The sequence below is a fragment of the Bombyx mori genome, chromosome 24, assembly GCF_030269925.1.
Source record: "Bombyx mori chromosome 24, ASM3026992v2".
Lineage (NCBI taxonomy): Eukaryota > Metazoa > Arthropoda > Insecta > Lepidoptera > Bombycidae > Bombyx > Bombyx mori.
This window is the reverse complement of record NC_085130.1, coordinates 13,122,393-13,148,179: the sequence shown is the minus strand read 5'-3', so window position 1 is coordinate 13,148,179 and position 25,787 is coordinate 13,122,393. Positions and strand designations below refer to the sequence as shown.

Genomic DNA, 25,787 nt, shown 5'->3' with positions numbered 1-25,787 from the left:
ATGAAAAGAAAATATGACCAGAACTATCGTACCGAGTGGGAGAAGGATCCAGTGTTTTCATTTTGGTTATCAAGATCCAAAGATGACAGCAATGCCGCTTTTTGTAAAGCATGTAATATGAAATTAGTTTCACGACTATCTGTTCTGAAAGATCACTCAAACTCTGTGAAACACTCAGTTTATGGATACTTTGCTTATAGTAGCAAACGCCAGCGTGAATTCCGAGAATTCCAAAATTTTCTTAATTCTGAAAACCATAAAATTCTCCAGCATTACGATATACGTTGGTTATCACTTCATGCATGCGCCAACAGAGTTATTGAACAATGGAATCCACTGCAACTTTATTTCCGTGCAGAATATCTGGAAGATAAAAATATATCAGCTGAATTTTTAGCTCAAAATTTTGAAAATGATATTATCAAACTCTACTTTTATGCCCTAGACTATATTTTACCTATCCCAAATAAAATGAATGTTATTTTCCAAGGCGAGTACTCCACAGTGCAAAGAGTATACAAAGATTCGGCAGATATGCTTGTACTTCTTTTAAGTTGTTACATGAATATAGGTTATTTGAGAAGCACACACACTTCCGAATTGGATCCGACATCATCTGTAAATTTTTTGCCTCTATCAGAAATATACCTTGGAGTGCACGTAACGAAACTAATTGAATCATTAGCTCAAGATGTAAGACAAAAAACAGAAATTACAACATTCCTGCAACGAATACAGTATTTTTTTATTAAACTTTGCGTTGAACTAAAGTCACGTCTACCTCTCAATGAACTATTTGAGCAAATGCAATTTCTTGATCCACAAAACGTTGTATACAAAGAATTCACAAGTTTGGCCAGAATTGTTTCTAAATTTCCTAATTTGGTTAAAGAATCTGACATACAAACAATTGACTCCGAATATCGGGAGGTTAAATTGGACAAAACAGTGGCCGATCTGTTAGGATCTGGAGGAAGTTCTAATCCCACACCTATGAGTTTGAACACAGAAATGTTTTGGGGCCACATTTCAAAAATTACGAAGGCTGATAGAACAAAGAAGTATCCGCACTTGGTTAATTTTGCAAAGGCTATGATGATTTTGCCTCGCACTTGGTTAATTTTGCAAAGGCTATGATGATTTTGCCTATGTCTAATACAGCTTGTGAACGCCTATTTTCTCAAATGAACAATATAAAAACCGACTTGTGGAACATATTTAAAAATGAATATGTTGCTGCAATTCTACATGTCAAACAGGCCGTTAAAGAAAAAGGTGGATGCGTCAATTTTACGCCATCAAAAAATATGGTGAAGGCAGCACAAAGCTCGACAGTTCTATATAAAACATGGACGCCACATAAAATTAGAAGTTATATTATAATTGGTTAATAAATATTTGAAATTAATTATTTGCCTTTTTTCTTCTTTTAAATCCTGGTACAAATGATGACCTCATCTATTAGCAGAATTTTGGAATTATTTACAAAAACAAAGCAGATTTTAGCAGAATTTATACTAGTAACTGGCATAATGTTCGATTTAAATCTGGTCACACTGGGCGCATCGTCCCAACCGACAGTGCATAGAGTAACGACAGTGATTCTCACGTCTTCACGTAGATCGCATGTCGCCTATCGATAACTTACTGATTCCGTTATTCTTTGTTTCCTGTATTCGTTTTATTTAAATTCAGTTTCCATCTTACTATCTGTCTCACTAATTAATTCTCTGGACTAAATCTTCGTCTGTGCTGTGCTACCTGCTTGTGCGTGTTCAATTTATTTTACGTAAATAAATAATAAATATAGACCTTTGTGGTGCAATTTAAATTCATAAAAACTAGCTAACCTAAAATAACCTTTATTAAAATAATAATAATAACAATATATATTCATCCATATTTTCAAACATTCCATATATACTTAATCAATATTCGTCATAAAAAATATGGTTTTTGACTATCATTTTTATTTAATTCAAAGACGGAATGTGTTAAAATGAAAAAAATGAATGCAGTCGCCTACCATAACCGAATCTTCAAAAACTGAAATCAATCAACAGCTACAAAATTATGAATCTGATAAGATGTAGTTTGAGACTAATGAAACCGGAAGCAATATTTCAATAGAAGACTAACATTTTTTTTAAAGAAAACTGACTCCCGTACTAATGAAGAAAATTGAGACAATATTCGAGAAAATATCATAGAATTAAATAAGGAAGATTCCGTGTGTGGAAAAAGAAAAAGTGTGGCTACAATTTTCTAGCCATAATATACTCAGTTGTTTCCCTTGCAGATTTATATTTCAGGACAGATTGAATGCCTCGAGGCAAGGGTCAAACGAATACCCGGAGAATGGACCGATGTGTAGTGGGATTGGAGGCATGCATGAGTGGTTAACCCAAGGGGGATGGACCCCATTAACAACATTGCTTATCCCTATGGAGGTGCAACACAACAGCGTGGCCACCCTAACAGTACACGGGGATAACCAGGTTATCCACCGACGAATTCTATCTAGGAAGACTGATGAACCTGAGAATGTCAAAAGGTCAGTACATAAAGTGGTTCTAGGAGATGTTGCTGATGTGTTTTATGGGTTTTCAATTAAATAAAAGGATAGTATTAACATTGGTTTAATTGAGAGATTAACACACTGAGAACATATTTAGAGCGACGACCAACAGAGTACTTCTTGTATAGACACAGAGTAGTTAATGTGACAGTTCACATTACAAGAAATGCACAGACTACGTATAAAGGCTCATATTTAAATACAACACTCTCACCAAAGGGGAATGCCCACTCTCCATAGTGTGCTAGGCCCAAGATGGACATCAAATATTACTATAAAAATGTACTGATTCAAATTCTTAAATGTATTGGATATCTAAAAAATATATTGAAATTGACGCCACTATTATAAAAAATATAATAAAATAAAAATTCGTTTTGAGGTTAATCTTATATATAAAATTCTCGTGTCACAGTTTTCGTTGCCATACTCCTCCGAAACGGCTTGACCGATTTTGATGAAATTTTTTGTGCTTATCCGGTATCTATGAGAATCGGCCAACATCTATTTTTCATCCCCCTAAATGTTAGGGGTAGTCCACCCCTACATTTTTTTATTTATTTTTTAAACAAAATTTTTAATTTCTATTTTTTTATGATACAACATACAAAAATACATACAATCCTCAATTTTCACCCTTCTACGATCAACCCTTATTTTTTAATAGCCATTTTAGTAATTTAATCATTTTTCCTCTCCGGTCGAAAACTGATCAATCGTCATTTAATTAGTTATCCCCGCCAGATGTCTACAGGTGTCACTTCTGACCCAGTAAACAGCATGGAGTAGGGATGTTACCTCTACAGTTTTCGGCTATTATTAGTGTTTATGCTTCAAGCGTAGTAGTTAAACATTTTTAGTTCATCGCCTTGCATGTCACATGGAAAATCTACAAAAAAAATCCCTAAAGATTTCACTAACGATACAATCACAAATGTCGACGGATATCCAACATATCGTCGAAGGAATCCAGATAATGGCGGACAATCATTTATTAATAACATCAGCAACACAGACATTGATATTGACAATCGTTAGGTCGTGCCATATTCACCCCTGCTGAGCAAAACATACAATGCTCATATTAATGTTGAGTTCTGCAGTTCTGTGAAAAGCATCAAATACATTTTCAATTATGTCCATAAAGGCAGTGACATGGCGGTGCTTAGAGTGGAAAATATGAATGTACCATGGCACACCAACATTCGCTTGAGGCGTTGAACAGGACATTGAAAGATATTAAAAACAACGACAAACTATTTGGTGGCACTCGGTTAGTCCTTTCAGGTGACTTTAGACAAACACTTCCCGTCATTCCACGTTCAACATACGCTGATGAAATCAACGCCTGCTTAAAATCATCGACATTGTGGCGTAATGTTGAAATAGTACAGCTGAAAGTAAATATGCGCGTTCAAATGCTTCAAGATCCATCCGCTGAAACATTCTCAAAAAAACTCTTAAATATCGGCGATGGAAAAGTCACTATAGCTGAAACTGGATACATAAAATTAGCGAATGATTTCTGCACTATCATTGATTCGCAAGATGCTCTCATTGAACAAATATTTCCCGATGTAAAAACGAATTACATAAATCTCGAGTGGCTTGCAGAAAGAGAAATGTTAGCTGTAAAAAATGTGGACGTTGACATTTTAAATCTGAAGATACCACAGTTATTGCCAGGGGACTTGGTATCATATAAATCTATTGATACAGTTTGCGATGACACTGAATCTGTAAATTTTCCAACAGAGTTTTTGAACTCACTGGATTTGCCAGGCATGCCACCACATAACTTACAATTGAAGGTTGGATCTCCAATTATTTTGCTTCGTAATTTGAACCCGCCACGGTTATGCAAAGGTACGCGATTAGTCATTAAAAAAATAATGAAAAAAGTTATCGAAGGCACCATTATAAATGGCAAGTTTCGAGGTGAAAATATATTGATACCACGAATACCTATTATACCCACAGATGTGCCAATTCAATTTAAGCGTATTCAATTTCCGATTAGATTGGCATTTGACATGACTATTAATAAATCCCAAGGCCAAACAATGTCTGTTTGTGGCTTAGATTTGAGCACACCATGTTTTTCATACGTTGCATGCTCTCGAGTGGGTAAACCATCAACTTTGTTTGTATTAGCTAAAGACGGGCTAACAAAAAATATTGTTCACGCTGCAGCATTAAGAGATTATTATTATGTAATGAATTAATTATATATATAATTATTACTTTTAATAAATTAAAACAATTAATGTTTGGTGTTTTGTTATTTTTAAACAACATTCCCTCATCGTTCACAGCGCTCCAGGCCTTTTTCACTCATATTCCACATCCTTATACACTTCCAATAAGTTAGTCATTTTTTTTCTACATTAGAAATTCTCTATAAATCTTATATATGGCAAGACAACGTTTGCCGGGTCAGCTAGTTTTCTATATAAATAAGTGTCGGATTGTGAGATACTTCAAGAACATTTCTTTTCTTAATGTTTAAGATGTTCCTAATGTATTTTTATCCAATAGGGTATAAAAAACACACTTAATTCTTTAAATATCTATATTTTCTTCATCTTCATACACAATTAGTATCATCTAAAAATAGCAAAGGAGAGCATATAAACGGTTTTAAATCTCGGTCAGGGTAAAACCACAATTCGCACAATGTTTTTAGTCGTAGTATGAAACGTTATTGATAAAAGTAAAATAAATCGAAGAAAAATCAAAACACATCCATTTTGTACGCAAGCACAACACCACAAGCAGCAAGCGAAGTGTCAGTCAGTCAGATTAAATTCAGTGTTGTCAGTATAAAGAAAAATAATTACATGAAATTCATATATCGATTATTTTTTTAAATAACCGATAATTGATTTATATCTTAATCTTTTTTTTACGAGTACACATAATTTTTTATGTTTTTATTTTAGTTGTACATATTTAAATAACAATACTAGTAAAGTTTTTTTTATTGCTTAGATGGGTGGACGAGCTCACAGCCACCCTGGTGTTGCTAAGTGGTTACTCGAGCCCACATACATCTACAACGTCGCAAATGCGCCACCCACCTTGAGATATAAGTTCTAAGGTCTCAAGTATAGTTACAAGTTAAAGTCCAATGGGTATGTCTTCGATGTTATTTTATGTGCATAAAATCCTTTAAAATCGATTGATTAATGACAATACTTAAAATGATTTATTTATATGTTTTATTTATATACTCAAAATATTTACTTCATAGTAAAAGGTTTTGAAGCTGGCAATATTTTTCTCGCAAAAATAAAAATCCTTGTTTTTTCAATAGAGTTACTTTTTTTAAACTACTTATTCTAAACTGTAGTGGCGCTTATTTGTAAGAAAGTAAATGCATATTTATTAATGACAAAATTAATGCACTAAGTATTTTTTCTATAATCGATTGTCCGCTTTGGGCCTAAAATGGGCATTCCCCTTTGAACCTTTCTCCTAAGTTTTACAACAAACAGTTACAACTATTAAAACATTACTTACTAAAACTCATATGCACTGTACACACAACATATTCCAAATTTATAGGAACAGAAGCAACAACAAAGATGTTATTATTATAACAAAAGCATATTTTTAATTTCCTAACTTATGCACACCTATTTTATCTCTAAAATACTGAAATTTATCTCTAAGAAGAGCTTTAGTAAACAAATCAGCATATTGCTCTTTTGTACATTGTTCCATGTGCATGACAATCCTGGCATCCCAAAAAATCTAAAATATAAGAGATATTAATTATAGTGAACTATGTTTTACAAATTAGACAATTCAAAATAATTGTAGTTCTATGTACCTAGTCAGGTCATAAATTGTCACATGTTTAATGTAAAATAATTGAAACAAGTTTATTCATTATGTAAATACCAAAATGAACTTAACAAAACATAGATTCTTATGACACTAAAGTTTATTCAAAATGACCTCCGTGATTTTGAATACAGGCCTTCAATCTGCGCGGCCAGTCGTCTATCGCAGCACGAACGAGATCCATGTCAATATCGGCGGCTGCCTTAATCAAGGATGTCTTGATTGACTCCAAATTGGGATGAGGCTTTGAGCACGCCTTTTCCTCCAAGTGTTGCCATATCTTGTAATCTAACGGATTCAAATCTGGACTGGAGGAGGGCCAATCTTCGTGCCGGATGAAGTCGATTTCACGCGCCGCCAGCCAGTCTTGTGTGCTCTTCGCTCTATGAGCTGGCGCCGAATCTTGTTGGAATACCCAGTGCCTGTTATTGGACATGGTATGAGAAACAGGTTCCACAAGGTTCGTCAGGACTGTATTTTGATACACAGCTGCATTCGTTTTTACACCTTTCTCACAAAAATGTACCTCTGTTAAGTCCCAATAAGAAACTCCCAACCATACCATGAGCGAGGATGGAAAATGACCTCGTTGGACACGCGGAATACGGTTACTCGCTTCTTCACTACTGTGTGCGTACACCTTATCATTTTGTTTGTTGTAGCTCTCTTCTACGGTAAGATTTTTTTTCCCGCGTACCACTTCAACAAAGCGCGGCATCTCTTCAGTCTCAGGTCCATTAGACGAGCATTCAAACGATGTCCTGTTTTTCTTCGATATGCCCGAAGCCCTAAGTCTTCATTTAACACCCTTTTCACCGTGGTTCTGCTTAACCCCATCTGAAGGGCCAACAGTTTCTGCTTACGTTTGGGATTTCTTTGTTTTCGCGCCTTCACAGCTTTTATCACTGCTGGAGTCCTAACAGACCGAGGGCGACCACTTCTTGACCTGTCATCTACACTAGAGTCTTCATTGTATCGTTTGATGGTACGATAAACGAATCTTTTGGTTATATTCAAATTTTTCAGTATGTTAAAAATTTGAATTGGCGCGTAACCGCAACGATGCAACGCAATAACTGCAACACGGTCTTCTTTAAGCGTCCACTCCAATATTTAAAAATGAGTAAAATTCTAAAAGTATACATTTTTATTTTCATGAACAATTCGAAATTCGAATTCAATAAACTTTTTGTGGCCAGCATTCTAAAAGAAAAGTTTTTACTGTGTGACAATACTTATGACCTGACTAGTTATTGTAAACATTGTAAAGATAAGATTTTAATTACCTTTTATCTCACTAAAACTGTTTTTAGGCAGATCTTTGGTATCAACAATGTGAAAACAGTTAATCTGTTATAGCCACTTTTTTTTTCCCTATTTTAATTTTAATTTTAATTTGTTCTTAACTATTCCTATTCTAATTTGCGAACATATTTTCTATGGACTTATTTTACAACTATTTTTAACATAACTATTTATTTCTAACATATTTATTTTTAACTATTCTAATGATTATGTCCGTCGCGAACATCCTCCCGCCGTGCAGCGCCGTTCACGTCGCTGCATCCTCCTTGGTGAGCGACGGACCTCGTGGGCAGCACGATGATTTTCTTCGCCGGGCGTCTCAGGATACCGCCGGCGGTGCGCACGTTGACCACTCGGGTGATGCCGTCGGCCCCCGGGTAAACCTCCTCGATGATCCCGCGTGGCCAAGTGTTCCGTGGGAGCGTTCCGTCCGCAATGATTACGACGTCGCCTATCTTCAGGGCGTCCCCGCGGCTGTAGGGCTCCCGCCACTTCTGCAGGTTCCGCAGGTACCTCCGGAGCCAGCGACTCCAGAACACGTCTGCCAGAGGTTGAGCTGCGCGCCAGTGTGCGCGCCCCATAAGGTCGGCGTCGTCAAACTTGCCCGGCACGGGGACTCGCGCCGGACCTCCCAGCAGGAAGTGGTTCGGTGCCAGAGGGTCGGGGTCGTCGGCGCTCACCGATACGTGGGTGAGAGGTCGGCTGTTTACTGGGAACTCTGCCTCTGCTAGCAGAGTGTGAAAGATTTCGGGCGTCGGGTGCCTCGGCTGTTCCGTGGCCGAGAGCGCGGCCTTTACTGCCCGCACCATTCTTTCCCATGCGCCGCCCATGAAGGGCGCGCCCGGTGGGATGAAGCGCCACTGGATGAATCTTGAGCTCCTCGTGCTCGGTGGCCTTGTCCAAGGCTTGGCGCAGCTCCTTGTCTGCACCCCGTAAGTTGGTGCCGTTATCGCTCCATATTTCCGTTGGGGCTCCCCGGCGCGCAATTATGCGCCCGAGCGCCATCACCGCTGAGTCACTGCTGAGGGTCGCTGCCGGTTCCAGATGTCCGCACGCGTCGTGAGACACGTGAAGATAGCCACGTAGTGCTTTTGTGTGCTTCTGGTGGTGACTTGATAGGGCCCGAAGTAGTCGAGGCCTACGTACGTGAACGGTCGCCGATGGTGTGCCAGTCTGCTCGGTGGGTGGTCGCCCGTGGCTTGACACGGTGGTGTGTCCTTGCGGATACGACACGGGAGACAATTGTGTATCACGCTTCGTGTCACTGGGCGAAAGCGTAAGACCCAGTACGACTGTCGGCAGTAGCTTCGTTTCCGGCGTGGTGCATCTTCCTATGGACGAAGTCTATTAGAAGCCTCGTTTCGTGGCGGGATCCGTCTAGCACGAGGGGCGAGGTGATGACGTCAGCTCCTTCGATGTTGCCGATGCGTCCGTTTATTCTGAGCATACCGTCCGTGTATGTTACGGACAAGCTTCGCAATCGGCTCGCTGGGGATACTTGCTTCCCTCGTTGGAGCGCCAAAATCTCCTCTTCGAAGGCTGCCCGCTGGCTTAGACGCCAATGAGCATCTCGGCGCGTCGTAGTGTGTCGGCGTCCAAGGTTCTATATTGAATGACCGCGTGCTTTGGCGTCCGCGGTGTGTTCAGCGGTGTCTTCGAAGTCATTTTCTTAATATTTTTCTCCCACGTCGGATCCGAGCGCGGGTTCCGTCTGGTCCTCTTATAATAAGTGCGGTCACGACTCCTGCGGCATAGGTCGACGAATTGCACTATTCGCCCCGTTGCACGCAGTTACTTCTCCCACTTGGAAAAGCGTCTTGGATCCGGGATTGCTTCGCCGAGGCTCTCTCTGCTCACGGCGAGCGCTGCGCACTTTTCTTCGCCCGTAGCTTCTGCTCTTTTTGCAGTCCGTTGTACGGGCCAATCATCCGGATGCCGTCTTAGGTATTCCGGGCCTATGAACCAGCGGTGGTTTCCTTCAAAGCCGACGGGTATTACCCTTGTGGCGTCGTCGGCGACATTTTGTCTGGTGGGGACCCAGCGCCATTCCTCCACAGTGCTGTTCTCCTCTATCGCTGCAATGCGGTGAGCAACGATCGGTCGATACGACCTCGATCCCGTTCGTAGCGAAGTCAGCACGGTGGCGCTGTCGGTCCAGAACACTTTCGCGTCTGGTTTTCGGTCGTGTTCTTCTGTGACAGCCGCGGCCATGCGGCTGCCCATTACGGCGGCTGCCCATTACGGCGGCTTGTAACTCGAGGCGCGGTATCGAGGTGAGTTTCAGGGGCGCGACTCGGGCTTTGGTGAGTACGAGGGAGGTCCTGATCTCCTCGTCGGGCATTTCGGCGCGCCAGTATAACGCGGCGGCGTAGGCGGACTCACTGGCGTCTACGTATGTGTGGAGCTGGAGGTCGGCGGCGTCTGAGTAGCCGGGATAGCAGCGCGGCACTGAGACTTCGCGCAGGCGTCTTAAGTGGTCGATCCACTCTCTCCACATCGCGCAGAGGTCTTTGTCGAGGGTGGAGTCCCACGCCGTCCCTCGGCGCCACGTTTCTTGCAGGGTTTTCTTCGCTCCGACAGTGACTGGCGATGCGATGCCTTGGGGATCGTAGACGGACATCATTATGCGCAGAGCCTGTCTTTTCGTAGGCGCGCTGCTCTCCAACACTTCTTTTGAGATTCGCGCCATGTCCAGGTTGAAGGCGAGGACGTCTTCAGCAGGTCTCCACATCAGGCCAAGCACTCGTTCTATTTCAGTTCCATCGGACAGCGTCACACTTGTAGGTGGGGGTTTCGTCGGTCATGTGGCACCGTACCTTCTCATTGTTCGAGGTCCATTTGCGCAATTCAAAATGGCCTTGCCGGTGTACTTCCCTTACCTCGTTTGCGATCCTGATCGCGTCTTTGCTTGTCCGGTAACTTCCAAGGTAGTCGTCCATGTAGTGGTTACGCACGATTGCGTCGGCGGCGTCCGGGTACTGCAGTCGGTATTTCTCTGCGTTGGCGTTCTTCACATAGATGGCGGTCGCCGGCGCGACAAGCCGAAGATTATGGATCCCATCCGGTACTTTGTAGGCTCTTGTAAAGGGTCCTCCCTCCACAAGTACCGGAGCGCGTCGCGGTCCTCGCCTCGGACGCCTATTTGCATGAACATCTCCACGATGTCCGCTGAGACGGCGACGGCGTGCTGCCTGAAGCGCATCATTACTCCAGGCAGCGACTGCAGCAGGTCCGGGCCGGTGAGCAGGAAGTCGTTCAGACTCTTCCCTCTGGTCTTCGTGCAGCGGCATCGTGCACGACGCCGCTGCGAATCTTCTTCGGTTTCATCGGATGCGTCACGCCGAAGTGTGGCAGGTACCAGGTTCGGTCCTTCGTACCCGTCGACGAAGCTACTTCGGCGTATCCCTTCGCTATCAGTGCGTTCATATGTTGCCTGTAGCGCTCTTTCAAATTTGGATCCTTCTCCACGGACGTGAGGCGATTTAATGCTTCAAAGTTGTTGGGCATCTTTGAGTTCTCTTCACGCCACAGCAGTACGGTCTCGTAGCGGCTGTCGGGTTGCTGTTGAGTGGTCTCTCGCAGGATCTTCAGCGCGCGCTCGTCTGGGTCGTTCTTCGATGTCTTGGCGGCGACGGTGAGTCCCTCGATCGCGAAGTAGTGCCTGAGGGCTTCGTCCATGTTCGCGTCGGCCGTCGTCGCGTGTGCCACGAAGTTGACGCGCTGTCTCTTGCCTCCCGGATGTGCTCCGTGCACGACCCACCCGAGCGGAGTACGAGACGCCACTGGTTGATCGCGTCGTCCCGTCCGCATCTCCTCCGTCACCAGCAGGTGCCAGTTGTCTTGGCCGATCAGTATCTTCGGCGAGGCGTAGCTCGTTTTGAAGTGATGGCGGAGGTCGGTGAGGTGATGGCACGACGCGAGGACTTCGTTGTTCAGTCGCTGTGGTGTCAACTTCAAGCCGTTGACTGTCCGTAGGTGTAATTCTTGCGGTTCCCCCGTGCGTCCGCATAACTTCAGCGGGACGCGTCGTGAGCGTGTTGCGTCTATTGTTGTCCCCGATGGCAGTGATGAAGAGGTTCGACCGGTCCTTTTGCGCCGACTCGTCTCGCGAAGTCATCGTCGATCAACGAGATGGTTGACCCGTCATCCAACAGAGCCCACGTATCCGCTTCTCCCGCCGGTCCGATGACAGTGATTGGCCCCATCTTGAGTTAGGCTGTCGCTGCTGTCTCAGACCGTGTGAGCACCATTTCTTCTATCTTAAATTTTCTTTGGTCTTCCCCAAACGAATCCGGCTCTCGAAGGACCAATATTCCGGACGGCCACCGCTCAGGTTTCGGCCACCACGTGTGATTTTTAGACTTCTTACGTTGAAACGTGGCAGCTCGAGTATTGCCGCAGTGGATGTCGCAGAACGGGTGCTGGGGGAAAATAACGAAGGCTCAGTATGGCGTTCACACGGTCCTCGTGGCTTGACCGGCGCAGGGCGTAGGCGCGAGTCTCTTCTTGTTTGTTCTTCTCTCGGAGAGGTCTTGACTCGTCGGCTCGCTGTCTCCAACTGAATTTTGCAGCGAGGTAGGCCCTCTATTTATGGCAACCCACGCGCGCTCGTCTAGTACTGTGATAAATTCGAGACGCGGTGGGTGTCTATTGTTCTCTTGGCCGCCTCGCTCGCTCTATTGTTTGCCCAGTCGCTCTATTAGTGCTCGCTCTATTGTGTAAGGTTTATGATTATTTATATTAATATGATTATATAAAGTCCTATAGATATTAAGAATTATTATTAAATATGAGGTTTGTATTGCAAAACATTTAAATATTATTGTTTATTAGTTGCTCAATTGACTGCTTTTAAAGTCACGTGACTAAGCCACGTGACCAGTCAAGAGGGGATAGCCGGCTGAGACATATTTAAAAGAGAATGCAGGCGGTCAGAGCACAGGGCGCCAAATCGTCGGTGCGCCCAGTCACGGCCGGAGTTCCCCAGGGAAGCGTCCTGGCTCGTCCTCTACGCTCTGTTTACCAATGACATTCCCACGCTCGAGGGCAACCTCCAAGCGTGGGAAGCCGATGTGAAGTTGGCGCTGTTTGCCGACGACAGCGCCTACTTCGCGTCATCGAACTTCCCCTCAGCGGTCATCTCGAGGATGCAGAGGTTGTTGGACTTGCTACCCCAGTGGCTGGACCGATGGAGGGTCGCGGTCAACGTGGGGAAGACCGCGGCAATTCTTTTCGGTCCGGTCCGTACAAGTCGTCCCGGGACAGCTCAGTCTCCGTGGATTCAATGTCGAGTTTGGATCCCGCGTCCGGTATCTGGGGGTCAATATCGACCGGAGTTTGAGGATGACCGCCCACGCCATGTCGGCGTTGGCGGCCGCTCGCAATGCGAGGTATCTCCTCCGGCCGGTTTTGTCCTCCAGACTTCCGGTCAGGACCAAGCTCGGCATTTACAAGACATATGTCCGTTCCCGTATCACGTACGCAGCTGCGGCCTGGTATCACCTTATCCTACAGAGTATGCGGGAGGGGTTGCAGGCCCAGCAAAATCTGGCTCTTCGCGCGATACTAGGAGCAGGCCGTTACGTCAGTAATGCCGTAATCGCCCGGGATCTGGATGTGGAGTCGCTCGAGGAGTTCATCCGGAGGCTAGCTCGTAATCTTTACGAGCGGGCTGACGGTGGACCCCACGAGCACCTCCGCAATTTAGCTCCCTTGCACGCCAGACCACCTGATGGTCGGGCGCTACCAAGGGAGCTACTGGAACCCCCTGCTATGGCAAGATAGTCGGCTTAACCGGAGTGATATGGGAGTGCTCATAATGAGTGCCCCCATGAGGACTAAGCTGTCCACACTCATCATTCCCCCCACATTGTTGGGTGCTCCCTAATGGGGACCCTTTCTACCACCCCCGTGGGTGCCCCCCCCCGTCAGGGGAGTGGTTCTTTCATGTCGGTCCTCCCCGCTTTAGTCTTCCCCTTATGGGGAGATTCTGCGGGTGAGCGTCAAACCAGTGCCGCGGCTCCCCCTCTGTTTTGTAGAGGAGGGGCCGCGGCATGGGACCGGTGGCGGGCCCCGGATTAGTTGCTGACTGTTGTCCAGGCTTGTAAATAATGTATAGTTAGTTTTAGTTAGTTAGTAGTTAGTGTAGTTAGATTGTAAGGTAGATTGTAAGGAAAAAAAAAACGAAGCAGAGGACAGCAGCCGGCGCCGGGGTGCGTCGTCCACGGGCATCGCTCCTCCTGCAACATCAAGCCCATCGTATTACATATATGTATATATTTTTTGTCGATGTGATTGTGCCGAGCACGCTGCGAACAGCCCCCCCTCCCCCTAATCCCGTCTTGCATCCATTCCACCCCTGCCCTGTGTGGCAGGGAGCTTCGTTCCGGGCAATGGGGTCTACCCCGAGGCCCGTTTCGTGCCCCCGCAAGGGAGCACGACGACCCCGAGTAGTAGTCAGAGCACAGCATTCATTGATTTCATTTTCGATTCAGGTTTCACCAGTGCTCTGAGGAACATTACCGTAGTCGTGCTGTGCGGAAAAGTGCATCCCAGTGCCAGTGTGATTGATCCAGTTCGTTGTCCCGGTGCGGAGACGTGCCGGCCAACAAGAACAAGGACCCGGGAACAGGTAAGTGGATCGACACTTCTTTCTTTAAACACCAGTTTAATACGGGTAGGTGTCGACCAGCCTGTGAAAGCTGCGTCGCCGTTTTATTTGAATATAAAATCGGCGAACGTTAGCGCTACTGAGTCTGGCCTCCCTGTGTCACTCCCAGTCCTCTCCTACTCTTCGGGGTTAGGCGGGGCGGTCGCTAAGCCCGGTTAATTGGTCTAGACATAAGGTTGATGGCGCCGGAACCCCTGTAATACCAGTTTTAGTAAATTTAGTGAAATTTAGAATAGCTTAGATTAGCCTCATTATTATTTCATACATTTAGATTAAATTAACTTAGACCTTGTAAAATAGTATTGTGTAATAAGTGGCGCTGCTGTAGCTAGTTTTAGCTTTATTGAATTTTTTTTTCTTCTTTTTTTCACAACTACCCACATTTATTAAAACTTTTTTAAGCATTTCAATTTTACGTAGAATTGAATTCTGGTATACCGGCCGACTTTATTAAGTAGTCACTTATTAGATTTAGTTAATTTTACTTACTTAGTTCCTCGTTATTTGTAGTTTTAGTGGGGTGCTGGTAGGGTGTTCCCGCTATCACCTTTGTTTATAGGTTTTACAAGTGTTATTTGTTTAGGTTGTAGTTTATGTTATTTAGCATTATTTACTTTAATTATTTGGTTGACTGGGTTGCTTCACCTGGGTTGCTTCACGGGTGTGGCTGACTGGAAAGGTGGGATTTTACGGTACCGGAATTTTTTCGGAACCGTCAAATCTGTGGCCTCCGGTCTGTCGATATACGCTGGAGTAGTCCATGTTAACCGGGTATAGGAATAGGTATACTTATATATATATTTACACACTCTTCGGACTAGGTCTCCATTCAATCCTACAATCTACCCCCAACGACAGCGTTCTGGTCTGTGCGTCCGGCAGACCCGATCGAGCGTGCAGCGATGCGTCCTGGAAGGCGATGCTCGACTTCTGCGAGTCCACCATCTCGCAGAAGGAGGCGGCGGAGCGAGAGAGGGAGAGCTCTTCCCATTCCGCACCGATCCGTCGCCGTCGAGCCGGAGGCTGGAGGCGGGAATACGCCCGTACGTCCCGGCCCCTGTAGGTAGCGGCCTCCCCCCGGTGAAGGTCAAGGGGCGACCTGAGGGAGTGAGGCCGCGCGGCGCGCTACCAGCACTCTAGCGCGCTGCCGTGGAGTGAATAGAGCGACCGGTCGACGGTGTATCGCGTCCTGACCCGACAGGCTGGTTCTGGTCCAGCGGGGTATTCCGGGACACCAGCGGCACCGTCTGGGCGGCCCGACGGGCTGCCGTACCGAGACGGCCGACGTTTCAGAGCCTTCGATTCGCCTGGAAGGCTCCGTCGGCTGGGCGTCCTTGGGGTGAGCCGCGCCGTCTGGTTGTAGTGTTGACCGCGGTAGCCCCCCTACCTCATCCGGGTTCTGACCTCGGAGGGGATCGGACGTCGGGTGTAAGAGTGCAGGGGAGTCGTTTAGTGGGTGGGTCCTAAAATCCTTGGGCCCGCGGTCTGCTCACAACACCATGCAGACCGTTGAGTCTCACATACCCCGCGCGCCCCTTTTGCGCGGGGACCTCGCAGGAGGTTCGGCCCTCTACCCGAAAAAAAAAAAAGGGGTAACCTCTTGTATTCGTTGTACGTTTTTAGTTTTTTTTTACCACACTAAACACATTTGCGAGTATTGACTGCGTATCCGTGGAGTGGTGGTCGGGTTGGAGGGCAGATCTATTGGGTTCCAAAATAGACATAGGCGTGACCCAATAAGGGTCGGCTCCGGGAGCCGGCAGGCTGAGGGGTCCCCATCCGGACCGGGTCTGGCACCGACTTTGGCAATCGCCTCCCCACGAAAACCCCCCTCCCTCCTCCCCCTCATCAAAATGATGAAAAGGTGCAAAGCCCCTGACGAGGACGGTATAACTCCCCCTGCACTTACTAATCTCCCTCACTCAATCGTGTCAGCAATGACACGGAGGGTCGTTCCTTCTTTGTCGCGGTCGAGAACGCACGGTCCTCCGTGCGTGCAATATCGGCCGGGGTCCCACAGGGTAGTGTTCTATCTCCTATCCTCTACGCCCTCTATACGAACGATATTCCCACGCTGAAGGACAACCTTCGAGCGTGGGAGGAGGACGTGATGTTGGCACTGTTCGCTGACGACTCTGTCTACTTCGCGTCCTCCCCGTTCCCATCTGCAGCCATAATGAGGATGCAGAGGCTTCTGGACTTACTGCCCCAGTGGCTGGACCGTTGGAAAGTCGCGGTCAACGTGGGTAAGACTGCGGCGCTCCTCCACGGTCCGCTCCGTATCAGAGTCGTCCCCAAGAAGTTCAATCTCCGAGGTGTGAATATCGAGTTTAAGCCGAAGGTCCGGTATCTCGGGTGCGACATCGACCGCTCACTGAGCATGGCGGCGCACGCCAGCCGAATGATCGGTTCGGCGAGCGCGGCCAGGTTCATGCTGCGGCCGGTGCTGGCGTTCGGGCTTCCGACCAGGATTAAGCTCGCTATTTACAAGACATATGTCCGCTCCCGCCTCACATACGCTGCTGCGGCCTGGTACCAAATACTGTCGCCGTCCCAGCGATCTAGGTTACAGGCCCAGCAGAATCTTTCCCTCCGTAATATCGTCGGGGCCGGGCGGTACGTCAGAAATTACGTTATCGCCCGGGACCTAGATGTGGAGTCGCTCATGGAGTTTGTAATTAGGCTCGCACGTAACATGTACGAGCGAGCTGCAGCCCCCATGAGCACCTCCGCAATATAGCCCCGCTGCACGCCAGACCACCTGATGGTAAGGCCCTGCCGCGGGAACTATTGGTACCCCCGACGATCGTTCGGATTTAAAGATCCTCATCGGCTGTGAGGCCGGAGAGGACCTATGAGTGTCCCCGTCGTGATGGGTTTCACCTGTGACCCCACAACCGTTTACCGGTCTGGCGGGTTCCCCTTCAGGGGCCTGCACTAACGCTCCCCGGTAAGAGCGCAAGCCCGCCCCTTCACGTAAAGGAGGGTGCTTATTACAGCCCCACCAAGGGGCCTGACGCCGAGCTGCAGCCCTCTTCCCCCGCCTCCGTGGATTGTGCGGAATTGTGGAGGAGAGGGCTCCATCGAGGCGAAAAGTCAAGTGGTCTACCCCCACCGTTGGGGTGGAGCCCCCTCCTCTTTCCCGGGGGCTGTCTTTTTTTCTCTCGCCTGGGGGCCGGAATGCGGTCTCCCCACCCAGCAAGTCCAAGTGCGACGCCGTCGACGTTGGGAGCCGGATTGGGCCTCCGCCGCAATTTTTGCCGCGGGGACTCAACTGGATTGATCGGCCTTCCTCCTATCCTATGCATGTTATTATCTAATTCAATCTCAAAGCAATTGTTTTGACAATTGCTCTTCGATGATTGTTGTAATGAATTTTCGCTTGCTCCTTTTATTGTTTTTGTTGTGTTTGTATTTGTTTTTGTGTTGTTAATATTTCTAAAGTTTAGGTCATTGTTATTGCCATATTGGCCTGTGAGTGTCCTGGAAGGCTGACCTCGCATCGCCGGCGGCGTCGCAAATCCATCTCCCCCTTCCGTAGCCGTTAAGACCAACAGTGTGAAATATACAAAAATAATAAAAGGTAAAAAAAAAAAACCCTCATTACTGCGGGACCCAAAATTTTTGGGTAACCAGGAATGAAACGGAGAAAAAACAACCTCACGGGGGACTGCGGACGGTCGGCGACGGCGGGCGGAGCGGCAGCGGCTGGGGAAGAAGAGGAAGAAAAGGGAAGAACGAAGATAACATCTGGGGGGGCGTCCATCCCTCCCCTACTTCATGGGGGTAGACCCGCCCCATCATCATCATCAGCATTATCATTATCATCATCATCACTCCTACATTAACAAAAAAAAAAAAAAGGACTACCTATCGAACATACCATCACCTCATTATATTACTTCATTACCTTTAAAAAACGGCCAACAGGCAAAAACATCACCCCTGCCTCGTTAGGCAGGGAGACCAAGCCCGGGTAGAGGGGATTGCCCCGAGGCCCGATCCGTGCCTCCGCAAGGGGACACGATGACCCAACGACGTCAGAGCACAGTAGTTGAATAAGACGCATCAATGTAAAATTGGTAGATTAAATCAGAGTGTGAATAAAGTTAGTCTGTGTAATTTATATGTCTGACACCCAAAATGTCAGAAGCGGGATAAATAAGGCTCTAGAAAACTACCCTTACTACGCCCACGGCTCGGTAAAACGTAAGTTTAATTATTTACATGTGATTCAGTGATCTTGCTGAAGGACAAGAGAGAATGCAATGTTGCTGACGAGGATGTCGAAGACAGAGCGAAGTGGAGGAGTAAAGTCAGGAAAGCTGACCCCACCACCATGTGGGATAAATAGCTGGGAAGAGAGAGAGAGAGTGATTCAGTGATATTGAAAATTCTGGTGGTTGTGATTTTTTTTTATACTTATATGAATTTTCTTTGTCTTGCTCCTCTTCATATTACAATCTGCGCTGAAGTAATTTTTTTTATGATTGCCTTGTAACCGTTCAGTGTGAGCGCACCGAACAATCGACCACGTAATGATCACATGTGCGATTGGGTTGAATAAACTATAAATGACGATTATAACTTTGACTTAATATTTAGTAAATCTATTAGCCAGTACCAGTTTTATATTTCACGTTATTTGAAATAGTATTTGTTACACGTAATTAAACTTAAAACAACAAATTCATTCTACCCACCTACCGTTTTATTTGCATGGTGACGAAAAAGTTAACGGTTTTATCCGTTCTATTAGAATCTAACGACACTCGTTATTACATTACATAAATGTATTAGAATGCGTCAGGTCTTTGGAAATACATGATTTTCGATGAATGCACATACATAATAATTTCTTTTTTGTTCCCCGTTCCACGAGAAGAGTATTTATACAATTTCCTCTTCTAGCTTTTCGGAATGTACCCGATATTATGCCATTCATATATGCCAATAACCCTATTCTACTTTTTGCAATTATTAATCCCGGTTAAAGCAGTTTATAATTATCATCATTCTAAGCTCCACAATGTGAGTTTCAGTTACGCTCATCATCTGTGACATGGAGGACGACACTAGCCGAGGGGAAGGGTCTAAGTGCTCGGCTAGTATGAGGAAGTGGCTTAATCATAAAAGGAGCTCATGTGCTTAGTCGAGGGGAAGGACTAACACATAGGGAATAATCAAGTAGCATCCGAGGCTAAGGATGTAGGTCACATGTGCTTAGTCGAGGGGAAGGACTAACACATGAGAGTGACCAAGGAGCATCCGAGGCTGAGGGTGTAGGTCAACAGGAAGGGATTAGGAGGATGAGCTCGAGGATAGAGCAAGGAGCATCCGAGGTTAGGATGTAGGGTCCATGTGCTTAGTCGAGGGGAAGGACTAACGCATGGGAGTGATCAAGGAGCATCCGAGGCTGAGGATGTAGGTCACATGTGCTTAGCCGAAGGGTCGAAGGGATGGACTAACACATGGGAGTGACCAAGGAACATCCGAGGCTGAGGGTGTAGTAGGTCAACAGGAAAGAATAAGAGGATGAGCTCGAGGATAGAGCAAGGAGCATCAGAGGTTGAGGGTGTAGGCCAACAGAAAAGGATGAAAACGACAAGGACAGGACAGAGGAGACGGCGTGCGTCTTCCTCTTCAGGATCTAATATGGGGTCACCGCAGCTTAAGCGTGGTAAGGAGGACGATTGTTCGGATCAAATGTATTATTAGATAAATTATTTACCTCGACTGAGTGGAAACAAAAACTTATAGAATCTTTTCTCCAAAGCGAGGACTATGCTGAGTTACTGCATAATATGTTGGCAAAAATGGTTAAATACGGTGAGTCGCTAGAACACTACTATTATGCAAAAATAAACTTGTTAGATCATTGCAAAATTTATGGCAAGGAAGCGGTAGACTGTTTACTGTATGGGGCTAAAGATCGTGCCGTTAAAATCGGTGCTGCAACCTGAGCTAGTACTCAAATACTTTAGGACCGTGAAGGTAGGCAAAGTTCGTAGGCAAAAAAAAAAACAAATCAGTCCGGCACAAGCGGAACGAAATAGGTCACCCTAGCTTTAAATGTGCAAAACCTTTCATGAAGTGTACAACCTGCAGGAGGATTGATCTCAGGTGATTAACTAAAATAAAACTCCGTTTAATAAAGACGATAGTGAGGCCTAAGATACTCGTTCTTGTACATTATTTTTATCTAACTGTCGATGATCGCGCTAATGATAAATATAACTGGGTATAAAGATTAACAACTCAGGGGTCAAGTGACATGTAGATTTTGGGAGTCCTTGCTCATTAATGAGACATAGTACCACTAAGGATTTGAACCTGAATTTTTATGTGAGTGAAGGTATGCCGGTATTAAAAAGAATAGGAGGAAATGATATTGCCCTTTTGTTGTAGCTACTGTGAATGTAGATGTTCAAGGATTAAAAAAAAAAAATTGGAATATATAGTGAAAGATTATCTACATTACTCGGACATTCCTTTACAAAGAAGCCTGATATTAAAATGACTAAGACTCCGACTGAGATTGTAGTTGAAAGACTCACGTGTAATTAAGACTCGTAGTGGAAAATGACACTAAAATAGATGGTAACGTTGTACGTCCCATCATTGATGCTAATAGGCAGGGAACACAGCCGAGGACAGGCAGGAATAGCGCAAGATACAGGAGAAAGTTGATAGAGGAGGCCATGACCCTCAGCGCTGAGGATTATCGACGCAGCACTGAGGATTATCGACGCAAGGAGGGGGATGAGCAGGAAAACGATAGCATCTACGTCCATGGCTCGTTAATATTTTTCCGGGGGACTGGATGAAGGGATCGATTGCAGTCCTGAGCTGGCAAAACAGCAACGTGAGGAGCTGCAAGGGTTATTGCTTCAGTATAGCGATTGCTTCTCAAGTGGGCTCAGGGACATTTATTGGTGGCCCATGAGGGGAAAGAACTAGCACGATCCAGTTCTACGAACAATCCAGCTAAGTCAAGCTAAGTGAAAACTATATAATAAATCAGAAAATCAGTATATTCAGTCAATAATAGTCAAGATAATTATTCGACGTGTTCGGCACGGCAACATCGCATCGCGGCGCCCTCAAGAACGAAGCGGTCAAACCGGCATGCGGCCGGCGCCCGGCTCAAGTCACCGACGCATCGGCGCAAGTACGTCAGTGAATCAGTGTTATACGTAATACGTAACGTAGTTAATAATTTTTCTAATTATAATATCAGTAATTTATCGTGTACTTTGTAATTCAGTTTAGGTACACTGTAGTGCATTTGTCAGTTAACGATAGAATAGTTAGTTAGTGTAAGTCAGTAAATAATAAGTCATATCAATACATAATATTATTCATTATTACTAGATCAGATGTCTTCTAAGGGGCTATTGAAGGCTAAGGCTCAGTTTCAGTCGCGTTACGCGATATTGACTAACGCGTTTAAATCAGTTCAAGATGTCAACCCTTCATCAGCCACAGCCGCTGCCCAGCGGCAGTTCAGTACGTACTTCCCTCACATGTTGGAGTGTTACGAGGTAATTATTACCAACAAAGCGGAGTTCGACGAGCCCGAGTTTGCGGCGGAGCTGGAGGCTATTCAAACTCAGTTCAGCGAGGTGAGTGCAACGTCACTTAAAATAGACGAATTAATGCTTTCACCAGCCTCACCGACGCGTTTACCCGTTTCAGACCAGCTGAAGGTCCAGCTGCAGGTCCAGCTGCCAGCCATTAAGTTGCCTGAGTTCAGTGGCCATAGCCTAGAATGGCTTAATTTCAGAGACTTGTTTCAGTCGTTGGTGGACAGTCAGCCAACATTATCAGAATCAGAGAAACATTATTACCTCCGGACCTCACTCCGAGGTGAGGCGTTGATGGTAATTGGTCATCTGCCCATGGACGGCAGCAATTATCAGGGTGTCTGGTAATTACTTAAGGCCAGGAATGACAACTCACGGGTGCTCACAGATCACTCTTATTATGTCCCATTGCTAGATTTTTATGAGAATTTAGGAATTCCCACAAAACTTCCAATTGTTCATAAGAAACTCTTCGGGTTACAGACATTGTTACGAATTTTGAAACGTATTTTAAGACGGTCACAAAGCGAATGGTTTATGCAATGAGCGACGAATGTTCCTCCTATAGTATTCATAATTAGGTACTACAAAAAACTTTCAACTTAGATTAAAGTCCCCATAAATCAATTTCATTAATACTTAATAACAATTCAATTATTCATAAGTGGTAAGAGTGTACAGAAAAGGTTGTGAATATGTCAAAACTTTTTTGTTTCGTGTTATAAAGTAGGTAGGTATTAGTGAAGTTGCAATATCATTAAATCATGTCAAGCAAAACTATGTTCTTAAAAGTTAACATTGTGATAAGATAAAAGTATTGTAAATAGCATTTTTGTTATTTTCGTATAAAACGGAAAAACCGATAAACTTTAAAAATATTTTAATTTCGGAACGAACTTTTGTTTACAACTTTATCAAACGGGGCAGAAACAATGAAGCAGAGTCAGCTAAATGTCGTCAGGCAAAGTGACTTCATGGTACGGCAAAGTGACTTCATGGTACGAATTGAAAACCTGTCAGGTTCGACAAAAAGTTGAACTGCCTGGAACTTGGCAGATTTCTATAAAGTTCATGGTTGGGCCCCTGGCCTACTACCTCCAAGTGCTTACTGTGTACTAGCGACTCCAGTGTAGCTCTACCATGTAGGAAATTTATAAATATTTTAATAATAATATACCTGTAATAAATTGGGAGAAGGAAATAAATCCAGAGATTTTAGATTAATTTAACTAAATAAATATTTAGCCAAAATTGTTGGGCTTAGCTCTATAGGGTGAGACTATAATTATGTTCATGTTCTACCTGAGTCAAATAGACAGATATATGTGGCCATCCGCGCAAAAGCGACCTAAACTTATCATAGTGAGTATGGAGATAATGAGATTTGAATTTATGTTTACACTGCTTCGTAAGCAGAAACAATACGCGTAAAAATTATGTTTACAAAGGCATCTGTTATGGATGGGTGGAACTAGGGATAGGCCAGTTTTGCATCAAATTTTATTAAGTTTTAAGTAAATTGCAATATATAAGCACGAATATGAAAAACTGTAGGTAAAGCCACTTTTGCGCTGGCAGCCTCATATATAGTCACACTTTTTTTACATAGAGGTAGGCAGTACGGTTCTGACACATATCTAGGCGATATATTAAAAGTTTACAGTTTTCTCCATCCACTTATTGGATTTATTACCTTCTTCAAATTTGTGATTCAATTATTTTTGTATATTTTCCAGGAACCATCAACAAGCAAAGGTTTTGGAAGGACTTGGATGTGAAAAAGTTCACTGAACTTACACCTAAAAAGCAAAAGCTGTATAAGAGAAGCAGAAAAATCTATCTGAAATAAGGAGGCTCCGAAGAAAGTTTAAAGGTGTTAAAAAATCCAAAAGATCTATATTGATCTTGATGATTGAAATATCTATATATCTATGATGTTAGTACAAGTGTACAGTACAAACACTTGTACTAGCCGTCGTCGTCGTCGTGGCCTAAAGGATAAGACGTCCGGTGCATTCGTATCGAGCGATGCACTGGTGTTCGAATCTCGCTGGCGGGTACCAATTTTTCTAATGAAATACGTAGTCAAAAAATGTTCACGATTGACTTCCACGGTGAAGGAATAACATCGTGCAATAAAAATCAAACCCGCAAAATTATAATTAGCGTAATTACTGGTGGTAGGACCTCTTGTGAGTCCGCACGGGTAGGTACCACCGCCCCGCCTATTTCTGCCGTGAAGCAATAATGCGTTTCGGTTTGAAGGGTGGGGCAGCCGTTGTGACTATACTGAGACCTTAGAACTATATCTCAAGGTGTGTGGCGCATTTACGTTGTAAATGTCTATGGGCTCCAGTAACCACTTAGCACCAGGTGGGCTGTGAGCGCGTCTACACATTCAAGCAATAAAAATAAAAAAAACTAACATTAAATGAACCTACCTACCAATGAATGAAATATTAAAAAGCAAATTAAGTAGTTCATTTTATTTACTATTACAAAGCAAACTGAAAAACTTTCTAAGAAAATTAACTGGATCGAGATAGACACTGGATCATGTTAGCCTTAAGCATCTATAAGAAATTAAACTCTTGTTATAGATTATTGAGTAGGATTAAATGAACCTACCTACCAATGAATGAAATATTAAAAAGCAAATTAAGTAGTTCATTTTATTTACTATTACAAAGCAAACTGAAAAACTTTCTAAGAAAATTAACTGGATCGAGATAGACACTGGATCATGTTAGCCTTAAGCATCTATAAGAAATTAAACTCTTGTTATAGATTATTGAGTAGGTTATTTTGTTTGCCTAGAGTGAGCTCTCTCAAGACATTATTGAACAAAATTCCTATGGTATGTGGAATCAACAGCCAAGTAATACAAACAATAAATGAAATCACAAGACCGAGATGTCAATGATAATTTATGTATAATGGCTTTCGATAAAATGTCAATAAGAAAAAATCTGACATATAATGTAAAACTCGACCAATTAGATGGTTACCAGTACCATGCTAGCCAAGGCTTATGATACTTACTTACCTACGCGTTACCTAATTTTGATAAGAGGTAAAATTTGTATTGTTTGTTTGTACGCACGTAATACCCGTGAATTTGAATCTAAATCGACTGTAAAAATTGCTATGGACTATTAATTATCCAATTTTACTACAAAAAATGATATTTTTCTTGTTTCAGATATAAGTTCGCATTTAACATACCTACTCGTATGTATGATCACTCTGCTAGCCGATATGGTAGTATATTGGGACGTTGACAAATCCTAACATATTTTTATTTAAATCAGTGTTACATTAATAATGTCAGGTGGCCCTGGCCTGTTACACATTTCATAATCACTGAGAAGCGTTTCAGATGTCAGCGAAAAATTAGCAACAGTATAAAACTGCAGCATTTTATTCTTGCGATGAGTCAAAGCGATTACTGCAGTGCTCCATTTTTTGGTTTTCTTTTTGTATGCATTCTACTTATGATCATTTTCCCGAAGACGAGTGCGAGGTTTGTTTGGGAGGAAATAATTAATGGTTATTGAAGAAAGTATTATTTCGTTTGATAGAGAATAGCGCTTACCGCAGTAGAAAAAGTGAAGGGATATCGCCAAAAAAGCAAAATCCTGAAAAATAATCCTGTAGGTGTAAGTAAAAATATAAAATAATCAACGACTACTAAGTTGGGTCTCGTAATATAAGTTATGTGATCTCAAATTGATAATGTTATGTTTTTAATACTTTTATGTGTATAACAAAAGGTTCAATAAATCTTAAAGATTAATAA

The 25,787-nt window shown here is 44.2% G+C and overlaps 1 protein-coding gene and 1 non-coding gene across 4 annotated transcripts; one reads left to right on the top strand and one right to left on the bottom strand.

The window, feature by feature from the left end:
• On the top strand, positions 1 to 25,787 carry LOC119630401 (uncharacterized). 3 transcript variants are annotated; one of them, XM_062675817.1, is made up of 3 exons: positions 1 to 22,027; positions 23,725 to 23,861; positions 25,191 to 25,787. In XM_062675817.1, exon 1 carries the CDS (start codon positions 1 to 3, stop codon positions 1,135 to 1,137), a length of 1,137 nt encoding a protein of 378 aa, XP_062531801.1. In that variant the 3' UTR covers positions 1,138 to 22,027; positions 23,725 to 23,861; positions 25,191 to 25,787. The 3 variants fall into 3 exon arrangements, with proteins under 3 accessions (XP_062531801.1, XP_037875635.2, XP_062531800.1); XM_038019707.2 differs by having other exon boundaries at positions 23,725 to 25,787; XM_062675816.1 differs by having other exon boundaries at positions 1 to 23,861.
• Mir2770 (microRNA mir-2770) lies at positions 2,465 to 2,533 on the bottom strand. Its single transcript, NR_107341.1, is given in 1 exon segment — positions 2,465 to 2,533. It is a non-coding gene; the product is annotated as a microRNA mir-2770 (primary transcript).